The 27,756-nt window shown below is 39.1% G+C and overlaps 1 protein-coding gene across 4 annotated transcripts in view; it reads right to left on the bottom strand.

Moving 5' to 3' along the window:
* The window catches only part of pik3c2a (phosphatidylinositol-4-phosphate 3-kinase, catalytic subunit type 2 alpha), a 71,995-nt gene extending 44,779 nt beyond the window's left edge, over window positions 1-27,216 (bottom strand). Inside the window, exons 1-9 of one of the 4 annotated variants that reach the window (XM_027174814.2) lie at window positions 26,935-27,201; window positions 26,011-26,054; window positions 18,664-19,760; window positions 17,301-17,401; window positions 16,965-17,125; window positions 6,894-7,014; window positions 3,730-3,841; window positions 220-302; window positions 62-125 (exon numbers count right to left, since the gene is read on the bottom strand). In XM_027174814.2, the coding sequence (XP_027030615.2) occupies window positions 62-125; window positions 220-302; window positions 3,730-3,841; window positions 6,894-7,014; window positions 16,965-17,125; window positions 17,301-17,401; window positions 18,664-19,692 (1,671 nt within the window). In that variant the 5' untranslated portion in view covers window positions 19,693-19,760; window positions 26,011-26,054; window positions 26,935-27,201. Of the gene's footprint in view, window positions 1-61; window positions 126-219; window positions 303-3,729; window positions 3,842-6,893; window positions 7,015-16,964; window positions 17,126-17,300; window positions 17,402-18,663; window positions 19,761-26,010; window positions 26,055-26,934 lie in introns of all 4 variants that reach the window. The other 3 variants (XM_027174813.2, XM_027174816.2, XM_027174815.2) reach the window with 3 other exon arrangements.
* Window positions 27,217-27,756: the final 540 nt, after the last annotated feature.

Raw genomic sequence — 27,756 nt, 5'->3', positions numbered from 1 at the left:
AAGTCTGTCAAAATTCATCCTCTTATTTTGATTTAATATGACCTTCTGTCTTGTCTTGAACCTCTTTCTGAAGGCAGATGTTGACTTGGTTGTGATATTCCTCTAAATGTTCCGCAAGGCTCTCTCTAAGAAAAGAGACATGAGCAGGATGAGCCAAATTCAAAAATGTTCCCCGAGTGATCTGGCCTTTTTCAGCGTTAGAAAGAGAGATATTCCTACCTTGTGATTGTTTTCTTAAAAGGCATCTCAAGATCGCCTAGGTACTTCTCCAAGTTGATAGGTGAAGAGTAATCATCTTCCTGCTGGCACACATGCCCAGAATAAATTAATTTTTTTTGCATTAAATGTCTAAGATCACTAATTCAAGGAAGCCAAAATTGTGGTTTAATAATGAAGGCATTACTTATTTAAAAATCTGTGGATGAGTTAGGACACAGGTGACTTCTTAAACACCTGTAGCAAAGATCTCAAACATCTTAAACAATTTAAAAATGTATTATGTAGTTGTAGAACCTGGTGTGTCACAGTGCAGATGAAAACTTGAGAGGCAAGAATATTTTAGCACCCTGGGCTTCCATTTATTCACATCATGTGTCTGTGTGCATGAGTGTGCTTGTGTGGGGGCTAGGGCGGTCACATTTTAACTGATAGTTCAACATCCGCTTGAATATGACAAGATAAATTCATATTCAAACTATAATGTGCTAATACAAAGATTAATATGCAGACTAAGCATATTAGATAGCTTCGAATTGTTATTTAGCCTCTGATCCAGAAGCGGTTGCCCTAAATATTTTGAATGTCTTCTTGGCCCATCGGGTAATTAAGATGATTACACAAAAAGGGAAGATAACTGCAAGCAGTGAACAGACACTTATGACCCCAGGTCATCTAAGTGGCAGTAATGTTTTCATTTACTTGTAAAATTGTAAAATAAATAAAACAAGAGAGCGCTGCACAAGTTAATGGACTTTTTTAAACCCTTTTATTTATTTAATTTTTCCAAACACAGTGACAGCTCAAGTGTGAACTGCTCCACCAGCTGTATTGATTGCTGGTTATGGGAGTCCTTGAAAACTCAAAGCAACATAAAGAAGTAAATTGGCAGTAATAAGACATGCACAATGGTATCTGCCAATTTAACCTGCCTCCCTCTCAGTCCACAGCTGTTGATCAAACAATTCCCCTGCTGCCACATACCCCCCTCACAATCTTCCACAGACCATCAGGCCTGCAGCTGTGTCAGCCTCCCCTGGTGGAGAGGTAACCTGCCATGCACCATCTGTATTCACTTACAAAAAACTAAAGTGCCAGATACCAACATGTGATCTGTGAATTGTAGTCCTTCATGCAGTGGAGCCACTGGAGCAGGCTGTGATCAAAACAAAGTAAAGTTCACCCTTCAGTTCACCCAAATGGTGACCAGACAACATCCCAGGCTGAGTGCCCAGGAATTGTTATGGTCCAGATAGCAGATGTCTTCACTGAAATCTTCAACATATCAAACATGCCTCAAGACCACTACCACTGTCCCAGTGCCTTCAACGTCATGCCTGCACATTCACACCCATTGTCATGAAGTGCACTGAGAAATTTGTCAAGGGGCATATCAAACCGGGCTGTGACCCCCTCTCCACCTCATGCAGTTTGCATATAGTCCAAATCACTTTACAGAAAATGCCACTGCCACAACTGGACACACATGTCCAAATGCAGTTCATAGACATCAGTTCAGGATTCAACACAAAGATCCCTTAGCACCTGATAGAAAAGTGGAGTCTGCTGAGTCCCGAATATCCCCCAGTGCAACTAGATCCTTGCCTTCCTGCCTGGGAACCCATATGCAGTGCAGATCAGGAGCAGCATCTCAAACACCACCAAACTGAGCAATGGAGCCCCTCAACGGCTGTGTGCGTAGTCCACTGCTGTTTACTTTGCTGAAAAGCAATGCACCACTCGAACCACACCAAGTTCACATAAAGTGCAACATGTGCAAACTAATGCAAACATTGCAAGGCAAAAGACAATGCAAAACAGTACAACTACAAAGAATAGCACTGACCAGTGTGCACACTGTATATTATAAAGTACATTGTGCAACTAGAGCAATTGTAAACATTCAAACATATGTAATAGCAGAAGTTTGATGAGGTATTGAAAATGTGGTATGCTAAACAGCAATGTGGTGTGCAAAAACAGTAATTGAGTGAGAGTAGTGCAGTTCAGAGAGTTGCATGTGTGTATATGGTGGTATGTTTCAGTTCAGTTTGTTAATGGCTTAAGGGAAGAATCTATTGCACAGTCTGGTTGTGAGGGCCCGATTGCTTGTGTGTGAGGGGTGTGTGGGGTTATCCACAATGCAGCTAGCTTTGCAGACGCACGTGTTATGAATGTCCTTCTATGATCTTCTCAGCGGTCCTCACTATATGCTACAGGGTCTTGCGATCTGAGACAGTGCAGTTCCCAAACAAGGAAGTGATGCAGCTGCTCAGGATACCCTCAATGGTATACTATAAAATGTGTTCAGGATAGGGGAGGAAGAAGTGAATTTCTTCCCACAGAAAGTAAAGGGGCTACTGGGCATTATTGGTGATGGTGTTGAGTGACTAGGTGAAGGTCTCCGGCAGATGAACACCAAAAAATTTGTTGCTTTTAACGATTTTTATGGAGGATCCATTGAGGTTTATTGGAGAATGGTGACTCTCCATGGTACTCTCCTGAAGTCAACAACAATCACTTTAGTTGTCAAAAGCTGTTAGCGGGTTAACCTCCTCACTGTATGCTGACTCATCGTTAAGAAGGAAAAGACCCACTACGGTCATGTCATTGGTGAACTTGACGTGGTTCAAGCTGTGCATTGCTACATGGTCATGAGTCAGCAGTGCACTGAGCACACAGCCCTAGGGGCCCCAGTGCTCAGTGTGGTGGTGCTAGAGATACTTCATGGAGTTCATTAAGGCAAGACACTGCATATTTCTTTAGCATGGGAACGATGGTTGTCTTGAGGCATGTAAAAACAATGGCACAACTCAGAAAAAAGTTGAAGATGTCCAAGAAGACATCCACTAGCTATTCTACAAGTCAATAACCTGCCTATGAATGTGAACAAAAGAAGAAAAAAATAAATAAAATATGTTTTTAAATGAATGAATGAATGAATAAAATAAATAAATAAATAAATAAATAAATAAATAAATAAATAAATAAATAAATAAATAAATAAATAAAAATAAAGATGCTTGTTTACTTCAGGGTTAGGGTTAGAAAATTAATGGCTCATCCATGGAGATGATCAAAAGCACCAAATGTATTGATATTGAGCTCAATCAGAAATAAAGCCCAGAATCTCTACTGTCCCATATTGACTTCATTTTGCAGAGGCATATTTGAGAGCATCCTGAGCAGCTGAATCAGTTTGGGCAGCTGCACGGTCTCAGACCACAAGGCCCTGCAACAAACTGAGGGCAGCTGAGATCATCTGGTCTCTCTTCCCTATATCACGGACATTTAACACACTTGCTGCATCTGTAAATCCAATGGCATTGTGGACGACCCCACACACCCCTCACACTCTCTCACCATCCTGGTTAGAGTCTGATTTGTATCACTATTTAATAGATGAGAAGAAAAGCAATGCTGGTCAACAGGACATTAATACTGGTGTCTACTCACTCAAAGCCTAATAGTCAGAGTCAGAACAAAGATACAACAATTGGAGCGTGATCTTACCGTTCGGGCAAGGTCTCTCTTCATGGTACTGTGTGTGAGGAGTTGCAGCTTTATCTCAGTCTCCCATTTTCTGCAGTTCTGCACATACTCCTGGCTGCCTAGGTTGTGTTTACTATAGAATAAAAAATAAAAAAAAATGTAAAAAAACATTAGGCTTAGGCCAGCAGCAAAATGCAGCAATTAATCAATAACGTCAAAATAAATTAGTTTGTTAATTGTAAAGTAATTAATAGAGTTTGCATTTCAATTTTTGTATATATTGTTATATTTTTATTAGAAAAGATAAATACAGTTTGCAATACAGTGCTCAAAACATTGCATACCTTGAAAGAAATTATTAAACATTGCATTTATTTGAAAAATATGGCTGATAATGCAAAATATTTTTTCTTTAAGAATAGTGATTACATATCCTTGAATGTTCAGCCACATTATAAACACAGGATGACAGAGGTTTTATTGGCTACTAAAGGAAAGTTTCCACACCTGTGACTCACTGTAATAGTAATTAGTGCCTGTGTGAAAATAGGTAATGAATTTCTCAGCTCATGAGGTGATGCACTGACTTGGCTGGATACTGCACCATGGGGAAGACAAAATAACTGCCAATGAACCCGTGTAATACGGTAGTTGAACTAAAAAGCAAAAAAAAAAAAGGTAGACCAGGAAAGATTTCACCCACTACTGCCAGAAGAATTATTCGGGACACTATCAACTTCAATAAAAATACAAGCTGCTCTTGAGAAAAAAAAAAGTGTTGTCTCAAGGAGCACAATAAGGAGATACTACACAACACAAATTATCTGCATGGTTGAGTTGCCAGGAGAAAGACATTGCTGCATTCATGCAACAAAAAGACCCAGTATGCCAGACAGACAGCACCTAGACAAGCCTCACACATTTTGGAACGGAGACTTTTGGAGTGATGAGACCAAATTTTTGAAGTCTAGAGTTATAAGCTATAGATGTTCTCATGGTTGAGGGCCCAAATGGCCTGGGAGAAGAAGCCCCTCATAATTCGCTCAGTGTTTGAACATCGGACTTGCGGTCAAGGAAGCACTTCTGCTCCATGAAGGCAAAAGGTGAAAATTATTTTCTTGGTACTGTTTGTGCTATTTGTAGTCTCATTAACATCTGAAAAGTTTACTTCCAAATAACTTTTGTCCATCACATACATTCACTACAGCTTAACTGTTTAAGGCAACCAAGAACAACAGAAGCAAACAAGTCTGTAATTAGCAAGTTATATGGGCAAAATCAACCCCAATAACCTTATTTTTGGTGAACATTGGTGATGTATTAAGTTATGTATGAAGTTGATAAACACATGAATGGTTTTCAAGTTCATGTCCTGTTTTAATTGTTCTGCACCAACTCTTGGGATCTAACAGATATACATTTAAAGCTCAACAGTGAGGAAGAAACCGCCTTGTGGCAGGTTATTTTATGTACCATGCTCATCCATCACAAGGAACCATGTTTACCCATGAAGCGTGACCAGCTGTCAATTGAGTGAGACAGTGAGCAAATTAGTGCGGGGCAGATGAAGCTGTGGTCTGTGTATCATTTTTCATGATGAAGCCACATGAATGTAGTGTCTCTGTGAAATTAATTACAGGAGACATGTGTTGACTTGGAGCCAAGTTTAGAATCATTTTAGAAGTATGTGCATATACAATCATGGGGGGGGGGGGGGTTTTGTCAAACGCCACCCTTCATTTCTATGCTTTATTTATCAAGGCCTTAAAACAACTGTGCACCTGTCCCACCAAAGGTTACATTTATTCTGTCATCTAGCTGAACCCTGGATCCACACAAAGGCTGAAACGGGGGGACAGTTTTCAAAATGTTCTGGATATCAAATTTGATGTTCAGGTACAGCTCTAATGACAGTGTATACAGAAGTGGTTGTAGGATTTATTTGAAAGTGGCAGATGACAATTCACAAATCCATAAACAGACTGCTTCCTAACAATTGGCCATATGTATAAAACAATCTTAGGTTTAATCTCAGACAATGAAAAGGCTTAAAACTAGGAGATTAAAAAGAAGACAAAGTTGTTCAAAGTTTACTTGGCGTCAATGGGACCCCTGTGGACAGTTTACAATTCTTTGGTATCCACATCATAGAGGACCGGTCATGGCCCTGACATTAACACCCGGGTGAGGAAGGCCCAGTGTCTTTAGTACCTTAAAAAGGTGGTTTAAATTCTCTCAAGCATTTAAGTTGGTAAAGACCTTTTATACCTGCACCACTGAATGCATCCTGATGAGAAGAATCACTGCCTGATTCAGGAACAGTATGAAGCTGGACATAAGGGCTCGGTCAGATTCATAATTTACTTTTAAAATAGTACTTTACAAGTTAGATTTTGTTATTGCATGAATGTCTAACACGGTCTTCTCCATCAGGCAAAGTGGTAGCTCAGTGGTCAAGATCTTTGCCTACTGATGTTAAAGGTTCTGAGTTCAAATCCGTGCATCACCAAGCTGCCCTTGCTGAACCTCTCAACTACTTAGCTGTATATGATTCTTGTGCAAAATGCTATAAATAGAGTGGGTTAATCAGCTGAGTGCTCTATCCACACTGAGCTCCCTAACCTGCAGTTGATCTACAGCAAACGATGCTAAACCAAGGCCTCAGCCAACCAAACATTGGACCTTTCTCTTTGTTCAAGAAGCAGAAGTGCTGACTACAGCAGAGAGGGAATAAGGAGGGTCTTCTTCCCACAGGCCATTCTTCCCTCAAAAAGGACAATACATAGAAACTGGACTTTTTTTTGGATTTAGCTACTCAACACACACTACCGCCACTAAGCATATTTTTTGCACTATAATTTCATACATCAGGACATCCTGTACTCATCCTGTTCTGCCACCAATCTGCATTCACTATATTTTTTTTATAAACATTCATATTTGTTTTTTCCACCTGCATAGTTAAATTCTATAATATCTTTATTGTAATTCTTTTCATACATATTTTTGTACATTTTTATTCCCTTTTCTTCTTATAGATTTTCACATTATACTGTGTATGTGAAATAAAATTTGAAATCGAAAGAAGTGCTAACTTGCTCTAAATGCTATCAAAAACAAGCATTTTTCAGATTAAAGAGCCAAGGGGAACCTTACTATTTCCAGAGAAATAACAACTCACTCACTTTTGTAGGACCTGCTCCTGGCCACAAACCTTCAAGACATAGCTGCTGATGTCCACTTGGCTCAGATCATCATGGGCCCAGCAGAGTGCCTGCATTATCAGCAACTCAACTGGTGAACTCACTAAAAGGTTTAAAAAAAAAAAAAAAAAGACAGGAACAACTTGACTGGCATGTAAATAGCAAAATTGTAGGGTAATCAAGGTTACATTAATTAAACAGCAAATTATCTAATTATATTATTTAACATCTTAACAGGCCTATGCACAGACCGATAGTCTGGCATCTCTCGTCACTCTTTCTATACTATAATTTAAAGTCAAGAGAATTATTAACACTTGCTATCCACAGGGCTATATTAAACCTGAACTAAATCCATTCTCTTTTCATTTTCAGACAATCATTCTTTGTACAGTAATATGGTACCATTTTAAATGGTTAAAGGTACAAATCTCTTTGAACCATAGAGTTATGATTATATATATATATATATATATATAAGTATTGTACAAAATAATAGCAGTACAATGTGACTAACCAGAATAATCCAGGTTTTTAGTATACTTTTTATTGCTATGTGGCAAACAAGTTACCAGTAGGTACAGTAGATTCTCAGAATAAAAACAAGACCCAGCATTCATGATATGCACGCTCTTAAGGCTGTGCAATTGGGCAATTAGTTGAAAGGGGTGTGTTAAAAAAATTGCAGTGTCTGCCGTTGACTGTACAAATTCAAAACTATTTTGTACAAACGTTTTTGTTTCTAGGATTTAGCAATCCTGTGAATCACTAAACTAATATTTAGTTGTATGACCACAGTTTTTTAAAACTGCTTCACATCTGTGTGGCACGGAGTCAACCAACTTGTGGCACTTCTCAGCTGTTATTCCACTCCACGATTCTTTAACAACATTTCACAATTCATTTACATTTCTTGGTTTTGCTTCAGAAACAGCATTTTTGATATCACCCCACAATTTCTAGATTGGATTAAGGTCTGGGGATTGGGCTGGCCACTCCATAACATTAATTTTGTTGGTTTGGAACCAAGACTTTGTTTACTAGAGTGTTTGGGGTCATTGTGTTATTGAAATAACCATTTCAAGGGCATGTCCTCTTCAGCATAAGGCAACATGACCTCTTCAAGTATTCTGACATATGCAAACTCATCCATGATCCCTGGTATACAATAAATAGGCCCAACACCATAGTAGGAGAAACATGCCCATATCATGACACTTGCACCACCATGCTTCACTGTCATCACTGTGTACTGTGGCTTGAATTCAGAGTTTGGGGGTCGTCTCACAAACCATGTGGCCCTTGGACCCAAAAAGAACAATTTTGCTCTCATCAGTCCACAAAACGTTCCTCCATTTCTCCTTAGGCCAGTTGATGTATTCTTTGGCAAATTGTAACCTCTTCTGCACATGCCTTTTTTTTTTTTTTTTAACAGAGGGACTTTGTGGGGGATTCTTGAAAATAGATTAGCTTCACACAGACGTCTTCTAACGGTCACAGTACTTACAGGTAACTCCAGACCATCTTTGATCATCGGCTGAGCCTTTGCCATTCTGGTTATTCTTTGATCCATTTTGATGGTTGTCTTCCATTTTCTTCCACGTCTCTCTGGTTTTGCTCTCTATTTTAAGGCATTGGAGATCATTTTAGCTGAACAGCCTATAATTTTTTGCACCTCTTTATAGGTTTTCCCCTCTCCAATCAACTTTTTAATCAAAGTAAGCTGTTCTTCTGAACAATGTCTTGAACGGCCCATTTAACTCTTTCAAATGCATGTTCAACAAGTGCTGGCTTCAGCCTTAAATACGGGCCACCTGATTCACACCTGTTTTTTCATAAAATTGATGTCCTCAGTGATTGAATGCAACACTGATTTTTTTTAAACACACCCCCTTCAACTAATTATGTTGGCTTTGTAGAAGCAAACATTCTGATTTCCGTTATAAGCTTATTATTAATGTGCTTGCAAAGCACACTCTTATTCTCTTGCATACTTATTCTTCTTCTTCTTCCGGACACTTTTTCGGCGCATAACTTGTCCCGCAGCTTTTGTCCTAGACCCATAAATGAGGTGTCAAATCGACCGGCTCATTGAGGAGAGGTGTGCTATGGATTTTATAAGCGATCAGAATTCCAGAATTCCCAGTATGGAAGCTCAAAGGGGTGTTTTTTCCCCATAGACTTGAATGGGGAATTCTTAAAATCTCTCTGTAGATGTGCTAACATCCAAAAGAGGGCAGCAGACACCAGTGAATCTGTCAGATCACACAATGTTGGAAGAAAAAGATCAAGGAGGAAGTACAGTTTTCGGTCAGAAACGCGTTTTGGATTAAAGCGTTTTGGATTAAAAGGCTTACATATTCCAGTTCCTTAGACTCTTGGGGATTTTTTACAAGCATTTGTTTTGGAAAATATTACCCAAGTGAAGAAAGGTAAGCGTCTCCTATTTCCGGTGACTATCAACTTGGATTACAGTAGTATGATTGCTATAAATCATATTATGCTGTGTGTGTGGGCTTAATAAAATCCCGAGAGTCTAAGCTTTCAAACAATATAACATTTAACCGTGTATTTAATGCTTAAAACTAGTGGTTGCGTGCCTTGGACAGCACGGCGGTCACATATGTTGTTGTTTCTGCCATTTGTATAACTTTTTGTTGTTTTCAACTATCAGTGTAGTTTTTATAATTTTTTTATTTCAGTTTAAACTAATGTCCTTTTAAGAACAGCAACGGCTCTTTTAAGAGCCACCCATTAATTAAAATTAAGCGCATTTTTTCTTTGTCTCCTCACATTACATAATTATTTTTTGACATATGACACGTATATCACAAAGAATGATAAGAATGACTTTAATAAAGCTTGGGTATTGTTAGACGCACCATTCTTCACATTAGTGAATTAATACATAAAACCGCAAAGGCTTTCTCGTGTTCCTGGATGGCCTAGGGGATAGCGAATCCGTTTAGCATGCAGAGATTCAGGGTTCGAATCCACCCTTGGACAGTTTTTTTTTTCCTAAAACTTTATAATAAAAGGTTCATTAGTTGACATTAGTTACCACATTACTTAACATGAACTAATAATGAACTGCACTTCTACAGCATTTATTAATTTTGTTCATGTTAATTTCAACATTTACTAATACATTATTAACACTGTGTTAACATTACATAATATACTGTGAACTAACATGAACAAAGAATAAACTTTATTTTAACAAAGATTACTAAATACAATAATTTATTGCTCATGGTTAGTAAATGTTAGTTAATACATTACATTTGAACTAATGATCCTTATTGTAACGTGATTATATTTTTTCCCCAGTAAAATCACTGATTGATGCTTTAGTTCAAGATCTTCATGGAGCTTGTTTCAGGAAAAGATAAATGGATTTTCAGGTGTGCTCTTATATTTGCAGACTAGTTTCTCACCTGCAACAAAACCATAGTAACTGTGCAGCCATACCCTAGCAACCATGTAGTGCACCGTACGAACCGTATTGCAATATAAAGAAGCCATATCTCAGTTACACAACATAAAACACTCAGCACGATGAGGGGAACTGATGTCACGTGTAGCCCCGCCCCGCAAAATAAGCGGAATCAAAAATTTAGCAGTTGTGGACTCGTTGATTCCCCAAGCTGAGGTCACTGAGGTAGTTGAGAAGCTCCTCAGTGGCAAGGCACCGGGGGTAGATGAGATCCACCCTGAGTACCTCAAGTCTCTGGATGTTGTGGGGCTGTCTTGGTTGACACGCCCCTGCAACATCGCACGGAGGTTGGGGACAGTGCCTCTGGACTGGCAGACTGGGGTGGTGGTCCCTCTGTTTAAGAAGGGGGACCGGAGGGTGTGTTCCAACTATAGGGGGATCACAGTCCTCAGCCTCCACGGGAAAGTCTATGCCAGGGTACTGGAGAGGAGAATTCGGCCGATAGTCGATGGGAGTTTGCCCAACCAGTTTACATGTGTTTTGTGGATTTGGAGAAGGCTTTCGACTGTGTCCCTCATGGTGACCTGTGGGGGGTGCTCTGGGAGTATGGGGCCCGGGGCCCTCTGTTAAGGGCTGTCCGGTCCCTATATAACCGGAGCAGGAGTTTGCTTCGCATTGCCGGCAGTAAGTCAGACTTATTCCCGGTGCATGTTGGACTCCGACAGGGCTGCCCTTTGTCACCGGTCCTGTTCATTACTTATATGGACAGGATTTCTATATGTATTTCAGTATGGGGCCGGAGGGGGTCTGGATTGGGGACCACAGGATTTCGTCTCTGCTTTTTGCAGATGATGTTGTCCTGTTGGCTTCCTCAAACCAGGACCTTCAGCGTGCACTGGGACGGTTTGCAGCCAAATGTGAAGCGGCGGGGATGAGAATCAGCACCTCCAAGTCCGAGGACATGGTTCTCAGTCGGAAAAGGGTGGCTTGCCCCCTTCAGGTTGGTGGAGAGCTCCTGCCTCAAGTGGAGGAGTTTAAGTATCTTGGGGTCTCGTTTACGAGTGAGGGAAGGATGGAGCGGGAGATCGACAGGCGGATTGGTGTATCTTCTGCAGTGATGCGGTCGATATACCGAGCTGTTGTGGTGAAGAAAGAGCTGAGCCGCAAGTTCCTACCCTCACCTATGGTCATGAGCTTTGGGTCATGACCGAAAGGATGAGATCCCGGATACAGGCGGCCGAAATGAGTTTCCTCCGCAGGGTGGCTGGGTGCTCCCTTAGAGATAGGGTGAGGAGCTCGGTCACTCGGGAGGAGCTCAGAGTAGAGCCGCTGCTCCTCCACATTGAGAGGAGTCAGCTGAGGTGGCTCGGGCATCTGTTTTGGATGCCTCCTGGACGCCTCCCTGGGGAGGTGTTCTGGGCATGTCCAACCGGGAGGAGGCCCCGGGGAAGACCTAGGACACGCTGGAGGGACCATGTCTCTCAGCTGGCCTGGGAACGCCTCAGTATTCCCCCGGAAGAGCTGGAGGAAGTGTCTGGGAAGAGGGAAGTCTGGGCATCCCTGCTTAGACTGCTGCCCCCGCGACCCGGCCCCGGATAAGCGGTAGAAGAAGAAGAAGAAAAATTTAGCACAACATGGACATGTCATATATCAAAACACTCAGCATGATGAGGGGAACTGACGTCACGTGCAAGCACATTCACATTTTCTTTAGGAAATGTACCGTTCTAGTTCTTCTTCTTCTTCCTCCGGTCACTTTTTCCATGCGTACCTTGTCCCGCAGCTGTTGTCCTAGACCCATAAATTAGGTGTCAAACCTCATCGAGGAGAGGTGTGCTATGTATTTTGTAAGTAATCCGACCAACGATGTTCGCACAGCAGATGGGAAATTCCTAAAATTCAAACGAAATCAAAAAAAAATTTGCACAACATGGACATGTCATATATCAAAACACTCAGCACGCTGAGGGGAACTGTCGTCACGTGTAGCCCTGCCCCCAAAATTAGCGAAATCAAAAATTTAGCACAACATGGACATGTGACACATCAAAACACTCAGCACGATGACGGGAACTTGCCACATGCAAGCACATTCACATTTTCTTTAGGAAATGTACCGTTCTAGTTGTATTTAGTAATCTTTGTTAGTTCACAGTATATTAAGTAATGTTAACACGGTGTTAATAATGTATTAGTAAATGTTGAAATTAACATGAAAATGAATAAATGCTGTAGAAGTGCAGTTCATTATTAGTTCATGTTAAGTAATGTGGTAACTAATGTCAACTAATGAACCTTTATTATAAGGTGTTAGAAAAAAAAAAAAATACTGTCCAAGGGTGGATTCCAACCGTGAAACTCTTGCATGCTAAACAGAATCGCTATCCCCTAGGCCATTCAGGAACACAAGAACGTTTCTGCGGTTTTATGTATTAATTCACTAATGTGAAGAATAGCGAGTCTAACAGTACCCAAGCTTTATTATATTAAAGTCATTCTTATCATTCTTTGTGATATACGTGTCATATGTTTAAAAATAATTATGTAATGTGAGGAGACAAAGAAAAAATGCGCTGAATTAATGGGTGGCTCTTAAAAAGAGCCGTTGCTGCTCTTAAAAGGACAGTTTAAACTGAAATAAATTATAAAAACTACACTGATAGTTGAAAACAAAGTTATACAAATGGCAGAAACAACAACGTATGTGACCACCGTGCTGTCCAAGGCACGCCACCACTAGTTTTAAGCATTAAACCTCTAAATACACGGTTGAATTTTATATTGTTTGAAAGCTTAGACTCTCGGGATTTTATTAAGCCCACACACAAAGCATAATGCGATTTATAGCCATCATACTAATTTAATCCAAGTTGATAGTCACCAGAAATAGGCGGCGCTTACCTTTCGTCACTGGGGTAATGTTTTCCAAAACAAATGCTTGTAAAAGATCCCCAAGAGTCGAAGGAACTGGAATATGTAAGCCTTTTAATCCAAAACGCTTTAATCCAAAACGCGTTTCTGACCAAAACACACAGCAGTTCACTTATGTCCTTTGTTTTTGGCTCTCACTTGTCCTAGGAGGCTTAAAAAACTACACTGAGCCATCAGATTTGTAGTCCAGGGCCTAACGAATCAAACGAAAATCATGAAATGAAAACTGTATATATGAAATGAAACTGAAGCTCACTGAAATATAGCAACAAGCTTTAAAGACCTTTACACAGATTCACTGGTGTCTGCTGCCCTCTTTTGGATGTTAGCACATCTACAGAGAGATTCCCCATTCAAGTCTATGGGGAAAAAACACCCCTTTGAGCTTCCATACTGGGAATTCTGATCGCTTATAAAACCTATAGCACACCTCTCCTCAATGAGCCGGTCGATTTGACACCTCATTTATGGGTCTAGGACAAAAGCTGCGGGACAAGTTATGTGCTGAAAAAGTGTCCGGAAGAAGTATGCAAGAGAATAAGAATGTGCTTTGCAAGCACATTAATTATGCAGATTAACAATAATGATGCTTTGCAAGCACCATTAATAATAATAATAATAATAATAAGCTTATAACAGAAAACAGAATGTTGGCTTCTACAAAGCCAACATAACTAGATTTGTATTTGATGTTGGCTTTGACGGTGCAAGTATTCGCAAAGTTTGTTGCGACAAACCTTACAAATCTAGTTATTATGTGGCTTTGTAGAAGCCAACATTCTGTTTTCCTATTTCAGCTTAGACAAAAATGTATAAAATTTAATGCGGCCTAGGGCTTTCGAGCCACATGCTCATATATTGTAGACCCTGGTCTGAAGTTTGTTGCTGTTACTTTTCCAAGTGATCCTAGTACCGTTACTTCTGGTACCGGGTCTCAAAATGGCCTTTTTTGCCCATAGACTCCCATTATAAAATTTGGAGGTTTATAACTCGGCAAGTTTTCGAACTGTCTACACTAAACTCAGCCAGCTCCTTTAGGGTGATACTCTGAACAAAGTTTTAAATTGGTGTACTGACTGGCCTTCCGGTTGTGCCACAGCCCTGCCCCCAAAATATGCAAAATCAAAAAACATGGACATGTGACACATCAAAACACTCAGCACAATGAGGGGAACATCCTCAGGAGTATTCGGATGATGTCACATGCTCGTCTCCACTTGCCTCCAAATGTTTTGGCACCCTATCTTTCTGTCCACTCGCCTCCAAAAAGGACCGACCTTTGCGAATACTTGCCTCGTCAAAGCCAACAAAAACAAAGCGACAAACTTTACAAATCTAGTTATTACGTTGGCTTTGTAGAAGCCAACATTCTGTTTTCCGTTATAAGCTTATTATTATTATTAATAATGGCGCTTGCAAAGCATCATTGTTATTCTGCATAATTATTATTATTATTATTATTAATGTGCTTGCTAAAGCACATTCTTCTTCTTCCGGACACTTTTTTGGCATGTAACTTGTCCCGCAGCTTTTGTCTTAAGACACGCAGCGTGCGCAGAGATCAGGCACTGCTTCTCTCTCGGTGTTCTATGCAGTATAATAAGTAGAATCCCATAATGACTGCAGTATTGACATGAAATGTCCAAACCCTCAGTAGCCACTTTTGGCCAAAAGTATTGGCACCCAACCGGGTATTCTGGTGACATTACGTGATGTCACATGTAGCCCCGCCCCCAGAATAAGCAAAATCAAAAATTAGCACAACATGGACATGTCATATCTCAAAACACTCAGCACAATGAGGGGAACTGCCTCATGTGTATTCTGGCCACACCACATGCTCATGTCTGCTCACCTCCAAAAGTATTGGCACCCTAGCGGTCCATTAGCTTTCACAATCTTTCGGTCTCTTGCCTCCAAAAGTAACACTGACCCTTATGTCCACTTGCTTCCAAAATGCACCGGCCTTTGCGAATTTTACGAACTTTACAAATCTAGTTGCCCAATTGCACAGCCTTAAGACTGTGCATATCATGAATGCTGGGTCTTGTTTGTTTTCTGAGAATCTACTGCACCTACTGGTAACTTGTTTGCCATGTAGCAAAAAATATATACTAAAAACCTAGGTTATTCTGTTAGTCACATTGTACTGCTAATATTTTGAATACTGTATATGTGTGTACACACATACTGTACATGCACACAACATTTATTTGTTAAGCTGCAAGCATCACCTCACTTCAAAGAAGGCATTGCTCTGGAAAATATGCATTGGATATGCATTTTTACACAGTTGAAAGAGCTTTATTGGAATCAGACAAAAAAAAAAGGCTAGTGCAAAGATAGTATTCCAGTTCATTCCAAAAGATTTCAGTATGGTTGAAGTCGGACCTCTGTGAATGCTACTTTTGTCCATACACACATCTTGGCAAACCACAGACCTTGCCTTGTACCCAATGTATGGAATGCTGAAACAGGTTTGCCACATGCTAGAACAGGTTTGGGCTAGACCCTATTCCAGTGAATGGAAGTCTTAATTCTATACCATATGAAGCGATTACAGACAATTGTGTGCTTCCAAGTTTGTGGCAACAGATTATGGATTAAGAGATTACAGGCCACATAAAGCATAAACATAGTGCCGCAATCTTTTTTTTTTTTTTTTTTTTTGCAGTCAGAGGTTTTCCAAAAACTGGCACCTCTCTAAAAACATGTAACTATAGTCCAATTTGTGCAAACATTGAACACAAGTTGCTTAAAGGGGAAGCAAGCAAACCATGTGGCTGGGCAATATTTGTATACTTAGGATTAATAGAATTCCCAGATTAATTTACCTATTACAGATGTTGAAGTTAAACCAGACACTTTTTGTTAGCAGAGACTATTCTAGGTACAATGAGGTAAAATGCAAATTGCATCCAAACACTAAATCAAAATATAGTTTGCTCTTGACCTCATCTGGGGCAATTAACAAAGGAAACTTAACTACAGACCCAGAAACATTGGTGCTGAATAAGAGGGATGGTTATATGACAGATTTCCCACACTTGATGTATTTTTACTACCATGTCAAGCTCTAAATAAACTCACAATGCCATTATTAAAAGCAATATTTCCACCCGATGCCAGAATCTTGTTCTGCAAATGTCTGGTTGTTGACGTTCACACATGCAACACACAGCTAAAACAGACTAGCTGACATTATTTTTGTCTCAACATAAGGATTTTTTTATGTCCTATGCCATAAACAGTACTGACATTGAAGCCACGATGGAGAATATTGAGAAAGAACTTGATATTCTCCACACATTACAACTTGGGAAGCTGTATATTCCATGACCAACTTTCCACGATGGGAGCATGGCAATAACAAAGTCATGGCTGCACCCAACATGAAAACAAGGTCTACAACATACAGTAACATAATTAGTAATATTGCATGTGACTGCTCAGCTCTCTGTCATTCAGAGGGCAAACTTATGTTTAACATATGCAAAAACTCAAGAAAGCTAATTGAAGAAGCTAAAAATCTTACTAATTTCTCTTGAAAAATTAACTGAAACAATATTATTAAAAAAAGGTTACATTTGGGTCTATGAAGGTATTGACAACACTGTAACCCTATCAAAACACAAGAGACCTTACTTGCTTGTGAGAAACAAAAAGAATTGTTGATAAAAAATTACCATCACATGTGAAAGTCACAGGCTGCTGGGAATCCAAAATTTCAATGGAAACTTTCACACTGCAACTACCGTCTCCCACTATATCCCTGTGCGAGATCACAGGGTTCAAAACATATCCAGGGTTGGTAGAATGATCATCATGCACAAACATTGATTTTAGTCTGTAAAAAGAATAGACAGATGCATACTTAGAATAAGCATTTAAAGAAATCAAATCTTGGCTTTGATTTAAAACACAACGTACAACATTGCTAACATGGTAAGACAGCACTATAACTCATGACATCACAAAAGCTAAAACTATTTCAAGAGCTTGTATATTCCAACCAGACCTACTTTGCAATGTCTTCACAGAATGTTAAGATTTCTAGGTTCTGGTCCCAATTTTCTTGTAAAATGGTATTCATTCCTAGTGCTTTCCCACTTTTATGAGTGACCTGTAAAACATAGGCAGGGTAGTTCTGGTCAAACATACTTACATACACACAGTCAATTGAAATTTCATGAACTCTTTAGAAATTGCTATATTTCTCTACAAATATGACCTAATCAGATTTTCAGACAAGTTTTAAAAGTAAACAAAGTGAACACAAATAAGTCAAAAATATTATACTTTTTTCTAATTAATGAGAAAAATGATCCAGCATTACATGTGACTTGCAAAAGTATGTGAACCTTTGCTTTCAGTATCTGTTGTAAGCCCTTGTACAGCAATAACTAAGTAAAGTTTCCAGTGACTTTTGATCAGTCCTGCACCACAGCCAAGAAGAATTCAGCAGTTCAGAAGAGCTTAAACACTGGATTTTAATGGGTGTCCTCACATAGATTGCTTGCTTCAAGTACTTCCACAATTTTTCCTTTTGGATTCAAGTCAGGACATTGACTTGGCCATTCGAAACTCTAATTTCCAATTAGAGTTCATCGGCATAATTCTGAATTCATTGTTCTATAAATGATAGCAAGCTGTGCTGTCCCAGGTGCAGCAATACAGGCCCAATGCATGATACTACCACCATGTTTCACAGAAGGTATAAGGTTCTTATGCTGGAATTCAGTATTTGTGTTTTTCCAAACTTAATAATTCTCATTTTAAACCAAACGTTCTCTGGGTGTCATTTCTATTGCTACATCAATGTAGAGATTAGAAAACCATTTCTTAAGTGTTTTGCCAAGTTTTATGATTTGGGTCCATAATGGCTTGCAATTATTGATGGACTGAAATTCTGTACTGACCCAGCAAAGACCAAGTTATCATGGTATCTGTCTATGAACTGAAGCTTAACCATAAGGGCCACAAAGCAGGACAAGGACACTAGGTACACACAAGTAAGTCTAGATGGTTAAGAAAACAATTAAAATTAAGAAAATGCAACATTATGGAAGTCAAAGTCAAATAAATATTGTGGAACATAAAAAGAGCAACTCCAAGCAAGCAAGAACACAAGCAGTTTTGCATGTCTAAACGGTGTGAAGAACACTCTTACTGGCCTGAGAATCTAGGTTAAAATATTTTACATTTAATTTTATGCATGGTTTTAAAGTTAAAAATATAATAAAGTGTTATAGTAAATCTATTATGTATTTGATAAATTAATCATATCAATATTTGTTATATACTGCATGCTGCAGTTTTAGTCATTTAACATTTGAACAAATATTGCACAGGATGTAGTAGATGTAGTTCTCATTCTCTACTTACTTTACTTTGGCTGTTTAGGAAGGAGATTATAGGCACTTTTTCCCTGGTAACTGCCATTCCAGTTGATGCCCTTCTGGGTTGAGGAGTTATAGAGCACTTCTCTTTTTCCTGTGCTAAAGAACTGTTGATTGTCATGACTTCGGTGTCCTCTTGCAACACTGCATCCCAGGGGTCACTTGCAGACACAGACTCCACTATTACAGGTCCACATAGTGCACCAGGAACATCATCTACCTCCACTTGACTCTTGCTAAGAGGGTCCAAATCCAGCCAGTCAACGCAGTTAAAGCTAGGAGAATCAGTAGGGTAGAGTACAGGCTCCAGGGACTTGACCCTAACAGAGTTTTCATCTATGATCAAAGACCTGCCATTCTTTAAGTATTCTGAAGTGCTGGCAATCTTGTCAAAGAGCCTTGCCATTTCTGGGTTAATCACTGGCTGATGAAAGACCTGAGGAGTGACTGGCTGGACTGACACAAAAGGGAAAAAGTGGCTCTGTTGGACAGGGAGTTGGACAGCCTGGAACGGAAAAACTGGGCTTGGCCTGTGTGTCAGAGTAGGCATAGCGGAATTTGAATTGGAGAGCATGGATGCGAAATGTAACGGATACGGGCTGAAAGTTTGTCCACATGTGTTTGATGCACTGAGGCTGTGATGCAACAGAGATGGGGGCCTGCCAAAATTATTATCCAAAAGCACCTTCTCCAGCTCCTCATTTGTCAACGTCTCCACATTGATGTCTGCAAATGTGTCCTTCTCAGACTTCTTCTTGGGTTCTGATTCAGGGAAGACAATGAGATCTTTCTCCAGCTGGCTGAAAGATGTTACAGATGCTTGTGTATCATGGTGTGCCTTCATATGGGATGAACAGACTTGACTTTTGTGTCTCCATTCATGTTGCATTTTATTCAGTGCATCTGCCTCCATGCGCAAAGCCTCATCCTTACCCACTAATGTCTTGGGCCGAACCTCTAGGGAAGTGGCTGTATTGTCTGGCTCATACCCACTGCCACTGGACATCTGGTCCATAGTAAATGTCGCTATGCCATGAACAAGGACGATAATTAAAATAGATCGATTCTTATTGGATACAATGCCTACAAAGAGAGAGAGAGAAGTAATAAGAGGGATGGTTATACAAAAAAAAAGATAAAAAAGAACATTGAGAGTGTGAAAAGTTTACATAAAGCAAATTATAAAAATGGACTGCATTTAACCCTCCTAGTCCTCCTATACAAATTAGGAGCGCTGAGTCAACTTGACCTTGTCTGTTTTGACTGCTTAGAAAAAAATTAAGTATACATGATAGCCTTTTCTTTTTCACCTTTTTAGTCTAACTTGTTTCCAACAAACATATTTTGCAAAAAAAAAAAAAAAAAAATTATATTTGGTATAATAACCCTTATTTACAGTATATACAAAAATGCCTCATTTTTAGTAAAAAAAAAAAAAAAAAAAAATTGAATTGTTTTCACTAAAGAGGCACAATAGTTGATGCACAATTACAGGCTGGTATATTTCAAGGGCAGGAGATCGTTTTGAAACCATTTTGACCATTTTTAATGTCAGCAAATAATAAAACCTGTATTTTTCCAGGTCAAATTGACTAGAATGCTTATAAATCAAAAACTCTACAATGATCACCACTCTGTGTGTAACATCTATTTTGCACTTGTAATATCTATTTTGCCCACCTGATGTCATCTGATCAACCAACAGGCTACACACACACGCACAAAAACATGCCATAATTTCATGTGAATAAAACTTCGTTTAACTCTTTATTATACTTAATTTATGAATGATAAACCTGTCTTGAGTAAAATAAGCAGAAATTATTAAATATTATTTTGGATAACCACTGACTGATAAATGTCAAACATTACTCAGCATATCTCCAGACCAAAGCTGACTGATGCAACTAAATTTATAAAAGAGGAAACAAATATGATTTCAATATGAAAACACAACGTGTGTGTATAAGATTGTTGGTAGAAGAGAAGATATTGTCCCCAGCTGAACAAATGCATATAACATGTGTGAAATATTTACAAATGAGTAGCTTTGTTTTTTCTGGAGGCCAAATGAATTGCTATGCCCAGTGTTTGTGTGTGTGCGTGTGTGTGTGTGTCTGTGTAGCTTGTTGGTAGATCATATTTTGCCCCCAGCTGGACAAATGCATATAACAAGTATGAAATATTTACAAATGAGTAGCTTTGTTTTTTCTGGAGGCCTAATGAATTGCTATGCCCAGTGTTTGTGTGTGTGTACAGTAGCATCATATCTTGCCCTCTGCTAGGCAAAGGTACATCAAAAGTGAGAAATATTTACAAATGTGTAGCTTTTTTTTTCCTGGAGGGCTAATGAAATGCAATGCCCAATGGTGTGCGCGCATGTGTGAAATGTTTACAATTGTGTCTCTTTTGTTTTGTCTGGAGGCCAGCTGAATTGCAATGCCCAATACTTTGAACAGTGTGTGTGCGTGTGCCATCATTTCGGTAGATCATATTTTGCCCTCTGCTAGGCGAAGGCATATCAAAAGTGTGAATTATTTACAAATGCCCCCCCCCCCCAAACCCCGAGGCCTAATGAAATGCAATGCCCAATATATGCGCGTGTGTGTTTTGGGTGCGTGTGTTAAGTGGGCATTGTGTGTGCACATTTTGTCTGTATGCATGTTCATTGTGCTGAAAGGGGCAAAAGTGTGACCTATTGCCCCACTAAATATGCCCGGGTCAAAATGACCCAAGCTGATCCAAAACTCATTATATAGGTCTGAACACATAGTTCAAAGAAAATAGACAAAATTAATTTTACTTGCAAAGTTCATAATTTGGAACAATCCTGGTCAATTTCAGGCAAATGTGTTATAAGTTAACAAGTTGACATATATATATATATATATATATATAATGACACATTAAAACCTTCCAGCCAGGTCAAAAAGACCCAGGGAAAATAGGAAGGTTAAAAGCGACAATGTGACACAGTCGGGCCCCATTTGAACAGACAATTCTGATAAATTTTGCCTCTGTATTAGTGTTAATTTCGTCAGACAAGACGAAATATGTTCGTAAACCTTTTTTTTCGTGACCAAGACGAGACGATGACAAGACTGCACCACTGTCCAAAAACGCTGACCAAGACTAAATTAACATGCATTATCGTTGACGAAAAAAGACGAGACGAAAATGTTTTGTATAAAATAAAAACCAAGATAAAATCTCTCTTCATTTTCGTCTACAATTGTCTCTGCTTTTTCATCAGCTGTTACGCAGAAAGAGTTTGCGGCTTCGCGCTGTTGCTCAAGTTACAGGTCTCATACGCCTGTGGCTGCAACACAAAACCGCTGAACAATTGTATTGGTTCCGCTAAAGAAAATAGTGCACTCCGTCTCTACGGTTAGAATCCTGTGTGTCCATGGCAATGCTTTGTTTTTCATGGCAAGGGTGTGTTATAGTTAGCAGCAGTCTGTTATCAAGAAACAAAATAGTGTGTTGTGTAGAAAGAATTCGTCCACACGCCACTCAAAAATAAAAAATCCTGAACGCAAGTCTACCATCTAGGCGGCTTTTTGTGTTAAATTATATTTCCTATCGCTGCGCAGGCGCTTTTATTGTACATGACAGCTTATGTCCCGATGACCGGTCTTTACATTACGATTAAAAGCAGTATCAATAAAGTAAAAAGTGTGATGTGCAGTCAAGTTTGAGTGTTTTTGAGTGATATTGTTTCTTATTCAAAAGTGGTAACAGAAAAAACTCAGCACCCCCAACCTGAAACCTCTTCCCATGCCCCTGTCACAATCACATCATAATCAAAATTAATAATTAGGCTTAAAAGAAAATGTATATGTAAGGAAATCAAGTTTAAAAATTACATGTAATATTGCTCCAAATATCATCAATAATGGTATGTGTTATATATATATATATATCGAAACTGTGTGTTTTTTTATATTATATATATATATATATATATATATATAAAAAAACACAGTTTCGATCTTAGGCTTTTCATTAATCAGCATTAATGTGTTATTTTAAAAAGGACTACAATTTTTGGACTAAAACTAGACTAAAATTACAAGACTTTTAGTTGACTAAAACTTGACTAACAAAAAAAGATGTGAATGACTAAATATGACTAAAACTAACAAGGACATTTGGCCCAAGACTAAGACTAAATTAAAAATAGGTGACGAGATTAACACCACTCTGTATACCACCACAATGAATTTTAAATGAAGAAATCATGCCGTTATTGAAAGAGGTTTAACAAATACTGCATTAACGGTTTAGAAATACATACTGAACTATAGTGTAAATATACAGTACATACAAATAAACAATTTATTTATATTCAATCAGCAATGCAAATAACGTCTACTTTTGGCTTTTCCCATGATTGCTGTAAAATGAAAGCATCCCCACCCTTGCCCTTCTAAAAAAAAGTCCCAATCAAAATGTAAAATGAAGCATTTTTTCTCAAGCTTATTAGGTCTCTGCTTCTGTGGTAGTCAAGGCTTGGAAAATGGAGGTGAATCCCCCCTTAAGTGATATACGGAGGTCATTTTTTTATTTCGGGGGGAGTGAGTGTGTGGGGGAGGGTCATCAAATTATCTATGCATGTGGTAACATTCCTAATGTACTGCTTATTAAGAGTTAGTAAGGTAGTTATTAAATTTAGGTATTGGGTACCATTAAGAATGTACAATAAGGTAATGCAGAATAAGGCATTAATATGCGCTTAATAAGTACTAATACATAGCCAATATTCTATTAATTTTCATGCTAATAAGCAACTAGTTAAATGAACCTAAAATAGTGTTACTGTGCATGTTATGGAAGAATGCAAGTACATGCAGGGGGTGTGGCCTCAATGGCCCTCCAGTAAGCAGTGTGCAAGTGACCAAGGTATGAACTTAAATTGCATTAAATCTTGTTGTTTTAAACAGAATTATGCTGCAAGATACTACATTCAAGTTCCTTGTTATAGGCAACTCTGCATTTTTGGGTTTTTTGTAATTCTCAGTTTATTTCCCATGGAAAGTTTTCAGCCTGGAAAATTCCCGGACAGTGGAGACGATCGTGGATTTCAGGAGAAACCCCCTGCTGTACCCCCACTTGCAATCATGGACAGCATTGGAGTCATTCAGATTCCTGGGAACCACAATCTACCAGGACCTGAAGTTGGACATTCACATAGAGTATTGTGAAAAAGGCCTAGCAGAGGTTGTACTTCCTTAACCTGTTGAGGTTGAAGTTCAACCTGCCTCAGAATCTGCTGAAACAGTTCTACTCTGCCATCACCGAATCCATTCCCAGCACCTCAATTACTGTTTGGTTCAGCTCAGCTACCAAATCTGATCTCAGAAGACTACAGAGGGTAGTCCAGACTGCTGAGCAAACCATTGGCACCTCTCACCTCTCTCCAAGATCTGTACTTCTCCAGAGTGAGCAAAAGGGCAAAGACAATCACTCTGGACCCCTCACATCCAGCACACTACCTCTTTGAACTGTTGCCATCTTGTCAAAGCTACAGAGCCCTGAGCACCAGAACAACCACACACAGGAACAGTTTCTTCCCTCAGTCAACCCGTCTAATGAACACTTAACATACACGGAACAAACACTATTCTTACACATTATTTACTTAAAACACATACTATGTATAATTTCATTTGCATATTTCACACTTGTACATACAATTTGTCTATATTGTATATCATTCTGTTATACCAGGGGTCGGCAACCCGCGGCTCTGGAGCCGCAAGTGGCTCTTGCATCTCCCTGTAGATTTGGAAAATAAAAATTTTATTTAAATTTATTTTAATTAGTTAGTTAAAAAAAAGTAATTGTAAATCCTAAGATTATGATGCCCTTGTAACATTAAAATAAACCGTGTTTAATTTTTTTGTCGCTCAAAATATGCGTCATAACTGCCGACTTGTGAAATCCGACACACAGAAGACTCATTTTTGGTTTGCTGCAGCCGGCAAGTAAAAAATTTTGATGTCATGCAGGGCTGTCAAGGGTCACGTATTGAGAGTGATAGTCACGCATTTGGGTCTTTTATCATGCTTTGACTATTTAATCTTTGACTATTTAATCATATATTTAATAAGCTGCAGCGCACACAAAATGTATCAGTCCGCACCGCTGTCTGGAACCGCGCAGGAATCAAGCGCATCTCCCCTGAAGTTATTAGTCGAGCCTGACACTTATCAGCCAATCAAAAAAAGAGGCTACACAATAGCCAATCAGAAAATAGCAATATCTGGGAAAGATTTAACCCAACAACCAATGAAAAAAATTGGGGTTGCGGGGGGGTTGGAGATGTCACGCTTGCCTGTCTTCAAAACTTGAGAGCCGAAGAGGACTCAATTAGACATTGAACATTTTATTTGAAAGTAACCTTCAACCCAGCATCTTTTTACTTAAGGTTAGTTCAAACTGTTCAAAATATTTATGTTCGCCTGCAGAAATAAAATTCTTTACTCGGTAGCAGTTCATTGATTTCATAAATGCAACACTACAGTTTTTTCTCTACTTTCCATAAAGGTTAAAAACGATATATGCAGTTATCTTCATTTTAGATGTCAAAAGGGTTTTGTGGCTCCCTGGGTTTTTTTTCTGTGGTCAAAATGGCTCTTTGAGTGTTTAAGGTTGCAGACCCCCGTGTTATACAGTGGAACTTCTGTCACTAAAATAAATTCCTCACATGTGAAAACGTACCTGGCAATAAAGCGCTCTCTGATTCTGATTCTAATTCTGAAATTAGACTATGGTGACACACCAATCAGCTAATCAACTCAAAAGACCTGCACATGTTTCCTGAGCCATCAATATGGTCTCTCAATTTGGTTCACTAGGCTACACAATCATGGGGAAGACTGCAAAGACTTCTTCAAAAATTACTTCAATCTGTGTGTACTGAATTTATATTTGAGTACATACATATATGTACTCAAATATAAGAGTTATATTTCACCATTTGAGTTAAATTACTGAAATAAATGGAAACTTTTCCACGACATTCTATTTGATTGAGATGCACTAGTATATCCAGGCTCCCGATACAAGAATTAAAATGCAACAACTTTTCTACTCAAAGTATTTTAAGTACAGGATATTATAACCTACAACCCTGTAGCTCATTTTCCCTACAACAGCACAAACCCAGAGTTTGAGTGTTTTATTCATTTTAAACAGTAGCGCTAATTTTATACAACAGTTTGCTGCACACCTGTACACAATATTTGTGACAATGTGTTTACCTTGCTTTATGATTTAGATATAAAAAAAAAAAAGTGTCTTGTACTTAATATTACAAAAGCTTACATACAGCAGTCATTAGGCTGATGTTACCAGGCCATAGCTTCTTCACGTCTGCACACACAATCCGAGGAAACAAAGAGAAAGAATTACATAACTGGACAACTTGTACAGAGAATCCTAGGTTCAAGCCGAGTATGGCATAGTGCAATATAACTAAAACACACTTTAAAGGAGCACCAACATGCATAATGAGGCCCGTATGGGCTTATTGTGAAGGTCTAGCAGGGTTCAGTTTACCAAACGTCTACACCTGAAATTCAGTACTGTACAGAGTAATTTAAAGTGCAGAACTGAGGGCAAAACTTACTCGCACCATCCCCCACCCTTAAGGACGTGTGTCTTTGTTCCTAGATCTGAACCCAACAAGAACCTAACGGAAAGGTACCATTAAGTGGTAGGCGAACAATGTTACAATAGAGAAGAATACAACACTGCGCTACAGTTTAACTCTAATGTTAGTTTTAGCAGACTGGCCGTTTCCCCACCTGTAACTCAAAATCCATTCATTATTATATGTATCTCCAACAACGCTTCAGGAAGATCAAACCAAGTAGAATTAAAAACCGGTATAATTTAAAAACGAGGTAGACTATAAATCAGAAACGTATCGTTTCTAGATTAACGAGCAAGAGAAAAGCTAATAAAAGTTCCTCTGAAACCGATGCCACAGCAAGCCAACAAACAGCAAAACACTCAAATATAAGACGTTGATAGATTACATGGAACATGTAGATATATCAACACATGGAACAGATACTAATCTAAACCACTTCAAACTAAGACAAAAAATAACAACTTGTGGACATTGGTTGCATGACCTTTCTACAATGTTTTCGAAGAAAAAAAAAACAGAAAACATTTTGACCAACAAAAAACGACGAAGCCAAAGCGTCTTTAGTTTGCCTACGTATTAGTGAATAAAGGCTCCCACCTTCAAACTTTCCGAGGTTTCCGAGCTGGATATTTCCTTAAGGCCGGAAAATTTTCTCACCTAGTCTCAGACACGTCAGTTCCTGTTGGACTAGTTGCCTAAAATGGCGCAACAGCGACTCATTCAACAGAGGACGTTAATAGTCACTTGTACTTTTAATTCCGTATCCATAAAAATAAAATAAAAATCAGGCGGTTTGTCACCAGATCTGCCAGTTTCACAAGGCAGCCGGGTTTTGCCTGTTTCACTGCAACGATGGGCTACTTTTTACTCTGTTTAAGTTTAGTCGAAAGTATGGGCCATGGAATTTCGGTATACTAACCGAACATTTTATTAGGAACACCTGTACCCCTTTTCAGTCATGCAATTAGTCAGTCATGTGGCAGCAGTGCAGTCGGAGCCAATAATCATAATGGGGAGAAATGTGGCATGATTGCTTGTGCCAAATGGGCTGATTTGATCATATCTTTAACAGCTGATCTCCTGGGATTTTCACACACACCTATCTCTTGACTTTTCCAAGAACCGAATCTCAGTTTCTGCTGAAGCACAAAGACTTGCCTTGTGTTAACAGTCCAGGCTGGTGTAGGTGGTGTTATGGCAGCAGTGTCGAATCTTATCCGGAAAGGGCCGTTGTGGGTGCAGGTTGTCATTTCAATCAAGCAGAAGCCACACCAGAGTCAGTTAAAAGCCAAGAACAACTGATTAAATAGGTGGAATCAAGTGTGGCTTCTGCTTGGTTGGAATGAAAACCATCACCCACATCGGCCCTTTGTGGATAAGATTGGACACCACTGTGTTATGGTGTGCTGAATGTTTTCT

Source organism: Tachysurus fulvidraco, chromosome 13 (assembly GCF_022655615.1).
Source record: "Tachysurus fulvidraco isolate hzauxx_2018 chromosome 13, HZAU_PFXX_2.0, whole genome shotgun sequence".
NCBI classification, from domain to species: Eukaryota; Metazoa; Chordata; class Actinopteri; order Siluriformes; family Bagridae; genus Tachysurus; species Tachysurus fulvidraco.
The sequence above is the reverse complement of the archived record's forward strand: the minus strand, read 5'-3'. Positions and strand labels throughout refer to the sequence as shown.